Source organism: Protomyctophum bolini (genome assembly GCF_963924005.1).
Source record: "Protomyctophum bolini genome assembly, chromosome: 23".
NCBI classification, from domain to species: domain Eukaryota; kingdom Metazoa; phylum Chordata; class Actinopteri; order Myctophiformes; family Myctophidae; genus Protomyctophum; species Protomyctophum bolini.
This window is the reverse complement of record NC_137884.1, coordinates 27,166,311-27,182,230: the sequence shown is the minus strand read 5'-3', so window position 1 is coordinate 27,182,230 and position 15,920 is coordinate 27,166,311. Positions and strand designations below refer to the sequence as shown.

Sequence of the window (15,920 nt, the reverse complement as noted above, 5' to 3'; positions counted from 1 at the left end):
TAATGCATGTAATGCACAATCTATGTAAAGCGCCTTGGATAAAGTTTACTGTAAACTCAAACATTGAAGACAAAGGTGATTATGGTAAATTCTGATTTTAAATGAGATGATGTGTGATAAGAGCGCCCCTCAGGGTGTGATTGTTATTTTATTTGTATGTATGCATGCATATTTCAGTCCTCATTTCCCTCCATCAGCCACTATATTGTGCTGATGTGTTTCCTTGCAGAAAGACACATCCCTGATGTATTTTGGTTTTGTGTCACTGTTTGTTGTTTTTCTGTGAGGGGAAGGGGGTTCAGCCAGGTGGTTTGGATGCCAGTTCAGAGCTTGGGATATCTCTGGTTTATAGCTCTTATGAGTATATAGTGTAGGATATTTCACTTTCAAAATATGTTTTGGTCATTTTATCGTCTACTTGGGCTCATGTGAACACCCCAGACAGTTTTTAAGTTGCTTGATTCAGTATTTTGATATTTCATATTAGCTTCAAACTCTATTTTAACCATGATAGATTCATTTAAAACACACAAACTTTATTTTTATGGTGACTGATATTGTCCTTCTAATACGTTAGGGGGCTGTGGTTTTTCATTTACCGTTTTCATTTATTTTTAATATGTTTTATTCTTTAATCTCCTCCGACACACAGTGTGGTCTGCAGCATTTTCCAAAATAATAATGATTATTATCATGGTTAAAATGGAGTTTGAAGTTATAGGGTTTGGAGGGGCAGCTAAAATGAATATCTAAATACTCAATCGAGCAACTTAAAAACTGTCTGGGGTGTTCACAAAATCCTGAGTATACGTCTACTCTAGTCTAGACGATAAAATGTCAATTTATTTATCAATAATACCAATAATAGTAATAGTTTATCAATAATAGTAAAACTGTTAAGATGGGAAGGAGGAGGAGCCTCCGAGCTTGTATCCCGCACCTCCCCCTAATATGACGGTCCAATCCGCGCATCACAGCACACACACAACTTTGGTTGAACTTTTAACGTCTTGGCACTTGGCAGCACTGGACTGGAGATGGCCGGAGCCGACCCGCCGAGGAGTGGATAATATTTGATTTTTGGATATATATACTATACAATAGGCTACATTCCTGCCTTGGCAGGCAATATCTCTGCGAAAGTGACCTGCGGCAAATCGACCGGAGAAGATTTACGGCACAGTTGGAGTCGGATCATAATAATAACGCCCAGTCTCTGGAATTAATAACAACTTGCAGTTGGGGGACAAAGAAGGTAAAAGTTCGAGAACAAGGAGACAGCCGCACGATCAAGTGTCGTGTACAGTACTTTAATCATTCTTTAAGGGAATTATATCGCGTCACAATGAAAGCAACGGGCAAGTGTTTTGACCTACTGTTTTTGGTGTGTTTTGTTTAGTAGCCTACAACTGAAGCTAACGCACCACAGTGTGTACTTGACTAAGTTAACTTACTACTGACGCTGAGGCCAATGGCTGTCCTGCAGTCCGTATCGGCGATACATTGAACAAACATTCGCATAGTTCCACGGCAGGAAGACAAAAGAACCACAAGTTAATGATGTGTGACTTACATGTCGTGAATGTAAGACATTCTAAGAATGTAGGCTAATTGTGTTTGATTGCCCGGCGGTCCTTCACAACTCACAAGCACGATTTAGTGCGTCTGCGTGGTTGCGCCCGGGGTGTGTTGTAAGCATGAGCATGTTGTAGGCCAGGGTAGGGGCCATGTTTTTTTTGTAGGCTATTTGTGAATGGGGAATTTAAAGTTTTGCATTTGTTTTTGAGTCTAACGTTACGTTGTTTGTTTTTGAGTCTAGCGTTACGTAGAGGATCACATCCAGGGCCAGAAATGCAAGGCACATTCCAACAACAAGGCGCAAAAAGGATATTTATTTCGCTTTCAATTGACTTCAAACCTTTTTTCCCCCTCTGCTTTTAAATGTAAACAGAGTTGTGTAGCGGCCGGACATACCGTTATCTGGATGGAGAGTGGACCCTCTTAATTGTAAACAAGCGTAGTGCTTTTATTGAGTCGTCCACTCACCGAGTTTGACAGTTTTTTTGTAATTTAGTTGTGCTCGAAAATAAATGTACTGTAATTCTGCTAAAACTGTTAATAAATACTTCAAACAATGAATCGATATATGTGGTGGTGGTGCAGAAAAGCTTCAGCTTCTCCGTGTTTACTTGTTTTAGTTTAGTGTTTTTCGGGGGACATAAAGCAGACCCAGACCACCAGAGAGACCTGACGGGTGGTCCTTCATGTTGATGCATACAAACAGCAGATTTTAACGAGTTTAAAGTAAACCAACGGTGGGCTGGTGTTTTGAAATAACTCGTTGCGCATTTTTGACAGTGAATCAGATTAATCCCACCACACCACCAGTGTCTCCTCCTGGCGGGAAACCGGGAAGGGATAAAGGGAATTTCCCGGTGACCTCATGCTCATGTGATGTTGTGCTGATGTAGCTCAGAGGTCAGAGCACAGAACTCACCAGATGTGCAAGACTGCAAGTGTAAACATTAAATGCCATTGACAATGAATGGAGAATTATTTTCTAAACGCAGTGCAACTGTCACATGATGTGATATAGACACACTTACACAGTATATAAGCCTCAAGCTGAATTAAAACAGTTTGCACTGTGTTCATGTGATTTATGTGTGATTCACATGAATTCAGTTGTCATCTTGCATGATCATGGTGAAAAGATGAGTCTTGTTTTAAACATTGTATCATGGTTTGATACAATGGTATCAATTCATGTAGTGTTACTTTTCTATTGGATGATGTACATCGAGAAGAGTGCTCCTCACTTCACACGGGTGGGATTTTCTTTTTTATACTAGGGGGGGATGCCATACTGTGTAGTAGGCTCAATATGTCAGTTTGTTACCACCTAAATAGAAGTGTCTATTTGTATGTCTCTAAATGTTTTGATGAATTGCACATGGTGGACCCTCTTGTAAACAAGTGTAATGCTTAATTGGGTCGTCCACTCACAGTTAACAGTCTTTGTATTGAGTTTGTGCTTGAAATGTACTGTAATTCTGCAAACTGTTAATAAATATTTCAATCAATCAAAAAACCTCCTTCACAGCAAGATGTCCCAGATGTAATTTCCTGAGGTCTAAATCGCTGTGAAGATTTGGAGGGGGGGAAACGCGTATCTTTTAGCCACTTGTTCAAATGCCCACAACCCCTGTCAAAAATAGCTAAAATCGTTAAAATGACAATCGGCAAATAAAAAAATAAACACTCGTAACGAAAACTCACTTCTATTCATATCAGGAGGAGGGAGACCTGGAGGCGTGATCAATGCCATTTGGCTATTCTGAGTGGCCAAAGAGCATTGACCACGCCTCCAGTTCTTAAGTTAAGTAATAAGACCTGGTACTTAAGACACGCAAAATACAACCCATAGTCTCCATATATGGGGATATTCGACTAGTAGTACGACTATTCATATAATATTTGGGCCCAGTTTGACCTAATGCTAATATCAGATCAATATGATAGAACCCATATATGGATCGTATTGGCTCAGTCATCCTGACAAAGCCTAATCGGATAATATAATATAATGGGTCTGTTTTAAGTTCTAATCGGACACCACTGCGGTGGGTCCTAACCTTAGTAATCAGCAATAGAGCCTTGAGCTATTTTATACTCCTCTTTTACTTTCTCTAATGACCTAAAACATGAACCTTAGTGGGGAAACAATATATACATCATCTCATGAACAACTGCATGTATAATGATTGGTTGGTTAAATTTATGTCACATTTGCGGACATTTGACCTACCGTAATTTCTCCTTTTCTCCTCATTGTCAATTGCAAATATTGAGACGCGCCACCGAGTGGCGCACTACGAGCTTGTAGGTCTGCTATTTTTGAACACGGTACATTTCAAAGTTGTTTTGTTTTTTTACTTAAATATAATTTTTGTTTTATAGACCAAAGAAGACTGCAGCAGCTGTCCAGGTCACTTCTAAGAGTTGAGGTGCCTTGCTAAACCTGTCCCCCCATGTGTGGGAGCACCGGGGTGCTATCCACGCCATGCTGACGACCTCCGAAGAATAACCTGGATCACTGTTTCACGATGGAGCATTCTTTTGCGTATTCGCCCCATACTTTTCAAGCTCCAGAAACGTTCAATATAAGAAACTCTCCTAGGTTTACTCATTACCCACATGCTTTATTTAACCAGCCGTCGGATGATGACATATTGGAGATGGTTATAAAAAAGATTAATGAGAAATTTGAGAATAGAACACTAAGTCAGAGTACGGATAACGACGCAGTGAAAGTTGAGGGCAGAGGACGACAGCCCAGTGCAGAGGAGGACATCCCAGAGGACGTCCCAGAGCGTGCAGAGGACGTCCCAGAGAGAGTGGACTCCCCTGTGGTCCCCTGTACTTCTTCCACAGTTGACGGTGGACGAGGGCATGACGAGGGCGGTTCAAAAGAAGACGGAGAAAACGCCCCCTTGTTTCGGAACACGGATCATCACACCAACTCCAGACCAGATACACATTCATCAGGTACACCAGTCAGTCAGTCTCTGCTGTAAATGGCTTTACTCCACAGGGGTCCTTGAGGGGGTTCCAGGGCAGTCTGTGGGACTCCCCAGGGGTCCTTGAGGGGGTTCCAGGGCAGTCTGTGGGACTCCCCCAGGGGTCCTTGAGGGGATTCCAGGGCGTCCCTGGCAAAATAAGTTTATAGTACCCTGAGTAGATCAGCTATTTGGGCGCTAGCCCCTCCTATATCCAGCTTTTAGTGTATGTTCACAAACTTTGTCCTACACAAACGTTAAATTCCCGTTGACAATGATTTGCTCAGTGTCTGAGCAAATCGACATACAGCTAAATCTTGCGCCACCCCTTACCCCTTATCCCTAAAGTTATTTGGCATTTTTTACTATTTTAAAACGTGTTCAAATAGCTGATCTACAAACTCACAACGTGTCGATGAAAATTGGCTAGTTGAACAATTTTAAAATGGTAAAAATCACACCTGTGTGAACTGAGCGGTGCAACTATATAATGTTATAGTTACTGTTATGTACTGTGCTCTGTATTGTAGGTGTACTTTGATTATTTTTGGCGATGTGTGGGGGTCTTCGGAACATCCAGACCCCCAGGAACACACCCCCAAGGGGCCGGCCCGGTTCCCGGCGAGCCTTCCCGTGTCTGAAACGCTCGAGAAATGACAGTTAACGTGTGGGGGTCCCCGGGGGGGGGGGGTCCCCGGAACAACGCCCTGTTCCGGCGAGCCTTTCCACGTCCGAAACTGTCTTTCCGCGCTCAGACACGTTGACACACACATAGGGACACACATAGCTGCATAATGGAGCAGAGGCATCGCTCAAAAATGGCAAATAAATGTAGGGGTAAGGGAAGATAGGGCCCGTAGTGTCTATTTTACGTCATGATGAGAGCGCCCCTCACTTCACACTGGTGTGATTTCTTTTTAATATGTTTGAACAATTAAAAAAACTTATGGATGTGGGGGTCCACGGCCAAATCCATCTTAATTTGGAGGTCCTTGACATGAAACAGTTTGAGAACCAGTGAACTAGACTGACCAGTGGTTCCCAAACGTATAAGCTCGAGACACAAAAGAGAAATTAGACTTTTAAATAGCAGATTTACAAGCTCATTTATGGGAATGTTTTTTGAAATTATAATTAAAAACAAAATGTAGGAAACAAGAACACTAGTGTACACCATATATATATATATATATAATTATTAGTACAAACTAACATATTTATTCATGTACCTTTTTTGTTTTTCTTTGCTTCATATTCCCTACCAGAGATGGGGAAAGAAGGAACGTCGAGTATAAACCCTGTGTCCGAGGAGATGGAGGAGGATGACGATCTGTACTGTATGACTGAATTCGATGTTCCCTACAACGCATCGCAGCGAGGGAAGCCTTCACCAGACAACCTCTCCCCCGTTGAAATGATAGTCCTCCCAGACGAGGTGGCCCTGAAGATGTATGAGAGATATGAAGACGTTACAGACGACGAACGTCCACAGATGGACGTGAAGCCACCCAAACGAGCAGAGAGCCTTTTAGAACCGTCCTGCAAATGTATGGATATTTTAGTTGAAACCGACGATGGTTTCGTGACCCAGCCGTGTCCGGCCTGTGTGAGACGGCAAGAGTTGCAGAAAATAGAAAGGGAATGGAATGGAATCGATGAGATGCAGGAGGACGAGCAGGGGGAACTGATCGTGGACGAATCTCCGTCTGTGAGCGGCGCACATGCGGACGGAGATGCATCCACCGTCAATTACCAAAGTGAAAACGAAACCGAGGACGAAGAGGAGGACGACGATGACTGGATTGTCATTGGTCCTTTTGCGGTAAAATCCTTGCAATATATACCCCCAGAGGTCGCGTCAAAGTCGGCACCAGCTTCTTCTTCCCGGCTTGAAGTGTTTGACAACATGGAATGCTTTAAGGAAGCAAAGGCTAAACAGCTGGGGATTGACCCCGATCACATCCATGATGTTGAGTCTAATGCTGGAACGGCAGCGCCCATTGTTGCACCAGCCAGGAGCAGGCTTCCATTTAGAGCAGCACCTCCTCAGAGAAGTCCACAGCACAGTGCTGAAACCAGTCCTTTTTTGATGCCCCTAAGCCCACTGACCGTGTTGGAGCACAGCTCCGATAGCTCCTCTGATGACTCTGATCTTCTCGGGAGAAATGATCGAAGGAAAGTGAAGAGACGGAAACTTCATTCAAAAAGTAAAAGCGTGGCCTCTGACCACTCCAAATCAAAGGCTGAAAGTGACAACAAGCCGGCCGACTGCCAAAAGAGAGGATTGATTTCACCCGAAATGGAGAGGGGACCTTGTACTCCACAGTCCAACAATTCTTCTGAAACTGAAAACAGCTCTGATTGCTCAATGTCCCCACCACAAAGAAACCGCTTAACGTTTCCCAGTCACGAGAGATCAAATTCACCTCTTATAAGTCAATACAAGAGGTCAATATCTACTTCTGAGAGTGGCGCGTGTGATGATAACGGTGACGCTGCATCAAGTCCTCTAGTACGCAGGAGCGTATCGCATGAACCCGAGCGGCCGAAGATAAAGACCAGCATTTTAAAAACTCTGTTGGCAACGAGTCTGAACGACACTGAAAAGAAGCAAGGCAAAAACCGAGACGACAGAGAGTCTGGCTCGGGAGGAGGATGCAGCCCGGAGTCGGCCTCGGCCCCGAGACTCGACAGATCCAGAGAGGCGTTGTCCCTCTCAAGACAACGCTCTCCCGAATCCACTGTGAATCCTGTCCGGGCAAAAGAAAAGCCTTCATATTCCAGACAAAGTTCGGCTCCAGTTACAAAAGCAAATGTTTTTAAACTCGGAGAAGGTCTACCACCTCTAGCCTCCAAGGAAGGCCCATCTACATCTGCCTTTAGCCTCCCCGGACCGTCATCTGGGATAAGGGAAAAATTGAAAAATCAAGTGTATCGCTTGTATCAACCGGGCCAGAGTAGTGGAGGCAAGTTGACCAGCGTGGAGATGGACGAAGAGAAGTCTATGCCAGGTCCCCCGGCCAACTCTCAGGAGCCTGCTCCCGGAAAGCGACGCAGCAGTCACGTTCTACCCGAACACAGACCTGTTCCCATGAGACAGAGACACAAGTCTAATGAAAATCCTCCTTTGTTGAAGAAAAATCAGAATCCTTTATGGAAGAAGACCATAGCTGAGGCCAGGGGTGAGACCAAGCGGAAGGCAACAAGAGTTGCACAGGACGAACCAAGTATGTATATAACGTATATCTTTTCATCATAGCAGAATACCGTACATCTTCCAATAGTGGCCTGGGGTTGTATTTGTTTCAACTGTACCATGCTTTTATTGGAAGGAGGCATATTTCATACAGATCATAATGAATAAAACCACATTTGCCACAAGTACCTCATGAAATATTAAACGGAGCAGTTACAGGTGGTCACTGGGCATTTTAACTTTTTTGAATGACAATAATATAACAATATTGTCTATCGTAAATACAATAACATCAACACGTCAATTAAAAAAAAACTTCAACTGAGGTAGATTACCACAATACACAATGTGGTCCATCCTATTTAATGCACATTCAAATATCTATATCTAAGCCCGAGTTAGGCTAATAACAGTCAAGTTCAGCTGCAAAAAATAAATAAAAAATCACTCTTGTGAAGTGAGGGTCGCTCTTATCATCATACATGACATTCCGTGCTCAGCCAATCAGCTGAGTACATTCTGTGCTCATGCGCGCACACACAAAGCTGTGCATAGGAGGGGCTAGCGCCCCTCAAAAAGATATGGTAGGCTATTTCCTATAATGACATCAATGCAGCTTACTTACATGAACAAAACAGTGCAACAGTGATCAAATTATGAGAGGGGGAGAGAGATGAGTTGTCATGTTGTGGTGCATGACCTTAGGGCCGATACAAGCCCACCACACACCGTCTGCGACCGTGTTCTATCGGCGCGCCGGGCGGCGCGGCTCCGCGCGGCGGACGGAGCCGGTGTGCGTTAGGTTCATTGAAAATAATGGAGGCGGCTGTGCGCGCCGCGCGGGGGACGCAGCCGGTGTGTGTCGGGCTTTATACTCCTATTTTACCGCTGTAGTGCCGAAATGATTTCGGCTCGTCAGACATTTTCAGTAGCACCGAAGAGACGACTTTAGGACGGTACCCGCCCCCCCCCCCCGAACCTCAAATGACGTCACATTGTAGGCTCTACAGCGCCGAACCGACTTTTATTCGGCTCTAAAATAGGAGTAAGGTTTGGCAGGGGCAGTGTAGGCCTACTGTAACGAATACGGCCACACACAAAAATACTTAGATTTGAAGGCCGGATTATAACTGCTTTTTTTTTTCTCCAATGGCACCCTCTGTAATGAATAGAGGGACGGCTTTTAATTAAAGAGGTCACTATAGTACTCACTATAGGGTCTACGGTATCTCTGAATGAGGGGTGGGAGGTGAAATCACATGTTATGTGTGGAGTTTGAATGGAAGTGGCTGACTTATCCGTCTCTTTGCAGGTGGCTCGAGGGATGGCTCGAGGGGATTCAGAAACTACAAATGGAACGAGAAGAATCCCAGAGCTGCTTCCCCAGTAGAGTTAGACTGGGCTAATAGGGTATAGGATTTATATATATATAATTAGTCCTTGCACGGCTCATATTCATATCTTTTCATATTGAAACTATTTGACACCTGCGTTGATTTGAGTACATGGTGTTGTATTATTGTTTTTTCTACTTTTTTAAACTAACTGTACAATTATTACTTTGTCTGTGTTGCATCTCATATTGGCTACAAAGCCCAAATGAGAACATGTCTTTTGTCTTTTCATATTGAAACTATTGACACCGTGTGAAATTGAGTATGTTTTTGTATTGTTTTCTACTTAAGTAACTATTATTTTATTGTTTGATTGTGGTGCCTATTGTGTAAAATTGAATACAGACAGGTGACGTATTAAAGGATAAATATCAATAACTTTTGAGTGCAGACTGCGGAAACATAACTAATGCCTCCCGGTTCCATGAAAGTGTACTGCATGTTGCATTTAAATATGTTAACAGATGGGTATGCTTGTAATAAGGAACAATAGTATAAGAAATAACTTCATAGTTTTGTTTATAGGTGTGTTTTCTGCTTTCCCCTGTTCCATGGAGAGGGGATTTTTTAAATATTTTGCTCACACTATATTTTATTTTAATTGGTATTTCTGAGCCGTTGTTTCATTGTTTCAAGGATTTGTAGAGCTGATGGTCAGTGGAGTATCTATGTCAACTATACATACTGTATAATGTATGTATAGTTGACATAGATACTCCACTGTTACGTTCTTAGTTTATACATGATTCATGATAACTACTTTTTATATAATGTGATGTATGCCATGCTTTTCGTTTTTGCTTAAATGTAAGTCGCTCTGGATCAAGAGCGTCTGCTAAATGCCTAAATTGTAAATGGGCAGCATTCACTTGTGTTTCCTGGTTCAAGCTCTTATCTAGGCTCTCATCTTGTTCTTCAGTCTGATCTTCTGATCTTCTCTAGACAAGGAAGTTGTGGTGGTTGATGTAATGACTGTGTTGAATTGGACATGGGTAATAGCTGTATGTTATTACTATTAGTACAGGGTTACTCAACTTCACCCATTCTGACCTGAGATCAGATTCTAAAAATGTCTTCTACATCCTGACAGTTTTCTGAAAAAGCTATGTTTCTATGTCAGTCGTTCTTCGATTTCTTTCAAAAATAGCAGACCTACAAGCTCGTAGTGGCGCGCTATGAGCTCGTAGATCTGCTATTTTTCAATAGCTAAAGCATAACATAATCCTAACACCAAAAGGGGTTCCTGCCCAAAATGGGTCAGGGGCCACTCGGCTAAATACCCAAAGTCCAAGGGCTGCAAGCTATAAATGTCAGTATTTTGAAATGTTTACAAAAACAAATTGTACTACAATTTGTTTACCACACGACTAGTCTAAAATTGAAGGAAATGCACAGTAAAAAGCCATATTTCCATCTATAAGGTGTTAGGCCAAACCACAATGAAAAAAAAAAAAAAAGATGAATGAAGTTACAAAATTAGGCTTCATTCACAAAATGTGAATACAAGGTGAATAAATAAGTGGTTAATGTACAGGCAGCTGATATCAGGCCATATCACTAAAGAATGAAAATAAATTATATTTGTATTGTTATGACCATGACGGTGGTCAGGAGGTGATGATCAGTTCAGTATTTAAATGTTATAGGCCTACTGATCATAATACTTCGTAATTGCTGGTAACTCAAGACATTTTCATTTTCTGAATATTTTGAGGAATCATCAAAATGCCAAATGATGAGGGGATGTAATGTCTGTTGATGTGTCTCACAGGACATATAATATCTCAAGCAGACTCAGCGAGTTCTTACAGAGTTCCATCCTAACGTGACTCCGCCAGACAATATAATAATAATAATAGTGGAATAGGCTAGTTGTCTGCTTCACAATCACATCTCGTTTCACAACGTATTGTGAGTCAATACCGCCCCCATCTGGCGCAATCAGGTTAGTTCCATCCGTCCTGTGTAAGTCCACTGAAAATGTAGTGCTACTAACTGGTGAGTGGTGACTCGTGGTGAGTGAATGGTGTCCGTACACGTTTGAAATTGAATAGCCTACTTTATAAAGAATATAAACATAACCTAGGGGATAACGAATCTGTAGCTACAGAATGAGAATGAGCGTAGGGACTGAGGGAACATATTGGGGCTACCGCTACCTATTTAGCAAGGTGTCAATCAGCGTCAGGTGTTGTTTGTTTTGGTTTGCTCCGAGTCTGTATGCCTTGGCTGCATTGCTGCTGCTGCTGCATATAGTAGGCCAGTGGTTCCCAAACTTGCTCATGTCAAGGACCCCCAAATTGACACTAATTTGCCCGCGCGGACCCCCATTTGAAAAGATATTCCAGGGTCCAGTTATTCTCAACGCGTTTAATTCCAAGTAATTTAACTCTGAGTGTACACATGGAACCAAATGGCGTTTGGTTCCATGTGTACACTCAGAGTTCCATGTGTACACTCAGAGTTACAGTCACATAAGGATAAGGGTCCTTTTGGTTCCAAACTATCATGTAGCTGGGATGGGAACCCCCTGGAACTCCCTCAAGGACCCCTGGGGGTCCCCGACTCCCCGGACCCCACTTTGGGAACCACTGGCATAGGCTACTCACTGGACAGACAGCTGGAAGTTGGAACTGAAAAGGAAATACTTTGGACTGCCTCAGCACCAGAGTTGAACGAGTATAGCCATCTGGAGGAGAACATTGTCAACTCGTAAGTCTCCTGGTCTAACTTGGAATACTATGCAATAGGTTATTCATAATAATACTATGCAATAGGTTATTAATAATACTATGCAATAGGTTATTCATGATAAATATCTGTCTCAGCGCTCAGCCTTGCCGTAGGAAGTACCGTCTCTTACTTATTTGAGGCAATATCGCCCTCTCGCGGTCATTATCCCTCCTGCATACCTAAAGTCTGTTAGCTCAATGTCACATTTAAATCCTCCATAAAGATTATGTCAGCAGAAATAGAAGCTTTTTCTAAAAAGGGAATTGAGTATTTATTTATTGAATTTTTCTGTTTTTAGTTTAAAATCTTATATTTGAAGGTATAGGCTATGGTGCTTTTGTATCAATATAGATTGTATACTGTGGTCTGTGGTCACCCCTTTGAGTGGCAGCTACAGACACATCTACTTACTTTACTTCTTTATATGTGCCTAATATAGACACATTAGCACAGTGGTTCCCAAACGTTTAAACTCGAGATCCAAAAGAGAAATTAGATGTTTGCCCGACCCAAACTATAGTGAAAATAGCAGATCTACAAGCTTGCAGCAAAGCATCACAGCTATTATTTTCACTACTACTTAAACATTTTGTTTTCTAATTTATTATTGTTGTCTCCACCAGCCGATGGCATGGCTTCATTTGGAGCAGCGTCATCATCGACATCGATGGACTGCCATAAGCAAGTAAGTGTGTGTGTGTGTGTGTGTGTGTGTGTGTGTGTGTGTGTGTGTGTGTGTGTGTGTGTGTGTGTGTGTCTGTGTGTGTGTGTGTGTGTGTGTGTGTGTGTGTGTCAGTGTGTGTGTGTCAGTCCAGCGAGGAGACAATGCAAGCTGTCCTCTCCCATAGTGATGTACGTTAATTAAATGACGGTATTTCTCCATATTATACATAATCGATCATTTCAGTAGAAAGAGCATCAAAATGTCTTCTAAATCTAGCCAACCAGGTCTGCAGTAGGGCGGCTATGCATTTGCATGTCATTTAAATAAACTAGAAATACGATGGAAATATAAATGAACTTCTAACGACCACCCACAGGAGTTTTCATGTTGCACGTTGTCGTTGGTCAGACTATACGGTCATTAGTATTATTGCATTACCTTGAGTGGGTCAGTCAGTCGTGTAACTTTCTCCACGTTAAGCCGTGTGACACAGCCATGGAGATGAGCTTTGACCAGCGATGATGTGGCGAAAGCTTGACCTGCATAGCAACAGTTGCTAAACTATTTGGATTATATTACCTAATGTGTGTAAGCAATTCATATAAACTCCACTCTCTCTCATCTATTTAATCCAAAGGGCCATTCACATTAAAAAATGTTAATCAAGTTGATGGCAGAGTTCACACCAACTATAAAATAGCACTTTTGTGAAGTAAGGGGCGTCTGGTAATGTTTGTTTAAAGTGCTTTAAACAAACATTAAAACATTAAAAAAGCCATAGACCTGGCTGTACTGTAAAAAATTAAATGGTGAACCGTTACAGTGCTCAATGTGAATGACGCTTTCATTTGTTTGATTCTGGCTGCAAACATGACGGCGACTTGTATATATTCATGATACGCAACGGTCAAACGGTCAAATGTTCCAAAACGGGAATTCACAAACCAATGGATGACGTCACAGTCAATATACATTATACATTTACAGTCTATGATCAGTACAGGTTTTAGAATGTGACATCAATGTCCCTGTCATAGCAACCCTGTCTATATAAAAATCATATCTTTTGAGCCGAGGCATTATTTCCATCAGCTGACATGTAAGCAGTGGATGTGTAGCAGAAGTTGACCGACCGAGTGATTTCCTGAACTGTGTCCGGACTCTTCTCCCTCCCTGTCTTTCTCCCATGCGGACGTGGTTTTGGGGTCAGGTTTATTCATAGTGTCTGTGAGGTCAGGGTTAAGGTTGCATACGGTCAGGCATAGTGTTTGTGAGGTTACGGTTAGGTTTAGGCGCCATAGTATTTGTGAAGTTAAAGGTTAGGGTTTAGGCGTCCACCTATAGGTGACACACCGAATGAAAGAGGGAGTCCCGAATTGTGTCAGAAGAAGGGAACATTGCAACGCAACTTCAATATATCAAACTTCAACATAAAATGGAATACGACTGATGGAATACATCCTACATATAGATAGATGGTATGTGCATGCATAAAGTGAATGGCAAAGTGAGCTTAACGTCGTTTAATGTAATTTAATGCAATCAAATAGGACTTTTCTGTTTGGATGTATGGGCTGTAAAAGACCAGAAAGTATCGTTTTTGCCACTCAGGTGTTCCCGCATAACTTCCTGGTATGATGATGATGATGTCACGCGCATACCCTCTATACGTGTATATAATACTGTAAGACGTTCAAAACAATACCTCTGGAGGAAGTAATAAACGGCAAAGAAATGGATGCAGATACACCTGGATACATCCATACATCGAACCAGGATGCATCCTCCATACATCCTACATCTGTTGTTGACATCAAGACCGACACAACAACGGCCGTGGGATCAACAACCACAGACGCTGATGATGTTCATCCCATAGCCGAGGAGGAGGTGGGGTTCGTGCACCCAGAGGGCGGGTGGGGGTGGCTGGTCATGCTGTCTGCCATGTGGTGCAACGGGGCCGTGTTCGGGTTCCGCAACGTCTTCGGAATCCTCTTCGTCTCTCTCCTCAAGGAGTTCGGCTCGGAGGACGGCGAGGACCTCAGCTTCAGGACGTCCTGGGTGGGCTCGCTCTCCTTCGGCATGATCTTCTTCTGCTCTCCCGTCGTGGGCGTTTTCACAAACGCCCTGGGCTGCAGAGCGACCGCGGTGGGCGGGGCCGCGCTGGCCCTGATCGGGCTGTTGGCCAGCTCCTTCGTCCGGTCCCTGGGGCCCATGTACTTCACCTACGGCGTGGTGTTCTCGGCGGGCTGCTCCTTCGCCTTCCAGCCCAGCCTGGTCATCCTGGGGCATTACTTCAAGAGGCGCCTGGGCCTGGTCAACGGCATCGTGACGGCGGGCAGCAGCGTCTTCACTGTGGTCCTGGCCCTGGTGCTGCCGGGCCTGCTGGAGCGCGCGGGTCTGCACGCCACGCTGCGCCTCCTCAGCGTCCTCATGGTCGTCCTCATGCTGGCCGGCCTCACCTACACGCCCCTGCTGCCCGCCGCGAGGGAGAGGAGCACGGGCCGCCGCCGCCACCCGCTGGGCGAGGAGGTCTTCCACGTGAACATATGGAAGTCCGTGGGGTTCCGTCTCTGGGCCTTCGGGATCCACATCGCTCTCTACACCTACTTCGTGCCCTTCGTCCATCTGATGAAATTCGCCGAGGAGCGCTTCGGACCGGACGTCGTCGTCGACAAGGAGGTCCTGCTCGTGTGCATCGGCGTGGCGTCCGGCGTGGGCCGCCTGGCCTGCGGCTGGGCGGGCGACCGCGTCCGAGGCGTCGACAAGGTCTACCTGCAGGCGTCTTCCTTCCTGGCCGTGGGCCTGATGTCCATGACGATGCCCCTGTGTCACGCCTTCGGCGAGCTCATGGCCGTGTGCCTGACGATGGGCCTGTTCTCCTGCTTCCTCTGCATGATGACGCCCGTGGCCTCGGAGCTGGTGGGGGCGGCGGGCGTGTCCCGGGCCATCGGCTCCATGCTGGGGATGATGGCGCTGCCCGTAGCTCTGGGCGCGCCCTGCGTGGGCTTCCTGAGGGACAGGCTGGGGAGCTATGATGTGGCCTTCTACGTGGCTGGCGTCCCGCCCATCGTCGGAGGAGCCGTGCTGTGTCTGATACCCTGGGCGGAGGCCAGGCGTAGAGGGAAGGAGGAGTCGAAGCAGGACACCCAGCAAACGCTGGTTCTCTAAATCCCCCCCTCATATTATTACTAACTATTATTACTAATTGTTACAAGGAATTACACTACAGAGGGGGACCAATAGATAAGAATAATGCAAAACGTTACAATTCATGTTTAATAAATAAATAGCAATTTCATCACAGTTCATCGTTGATGAAATTGCCATTTATTTATAGTGAGGCCAGTCCACGCCAGTACTTTTGTATCGTG

At 44.2% G+C, this 15,920-nt stretch overlaps 2 protein-coding genes across 2 annotated transcripts; both read left to right on the top strand.

Annotated features, from left to right (window-relative positions):
• Nucleotides 1–914: 914 nt before the first annotated feature.
• On the top strand, nt 915–9,688 carry LOC308310964 (uncharacterized protein). The gene is made up of 4 exons (XM_080757452.1): nt 915–1,255; nt 3,961–4,548; nt 5,825–7,786; nt 9,068–9,688. Exons 2-4 carry the CDS (start codon nt 4,107–4,109, stop codon nt 9,169–9,171), a joined length of 2,508 nt encoding a protein of 835 aa, XP_080613578.1. The 5' UTR covers nt 915–1,255; nt 3,961–4,106; the 3' UTR covers nt 9,172–9,688.
• A 4,592-nt stretch (nt 9,689–14,280) lies between these two features.
• On the top strand, nt 14,281–15,717 carry LOC308311018 (monocarboxylate transporter 10-like; the record flags this gene model as incomplete). Its single annotated transcript, XM_080757513.1, has 1 exon — nt 14,281–15,717. The coding sequence occupies one exon, from the start codon at nt 14,281–14,283 to the stop codon at nt 15,715–15,717; it is 1,437 nt and encodes a 478-aa protein (XP_080613639.1).
• Nucleotides 15,718–15,920: the final 203 nt, after the last annotated feature.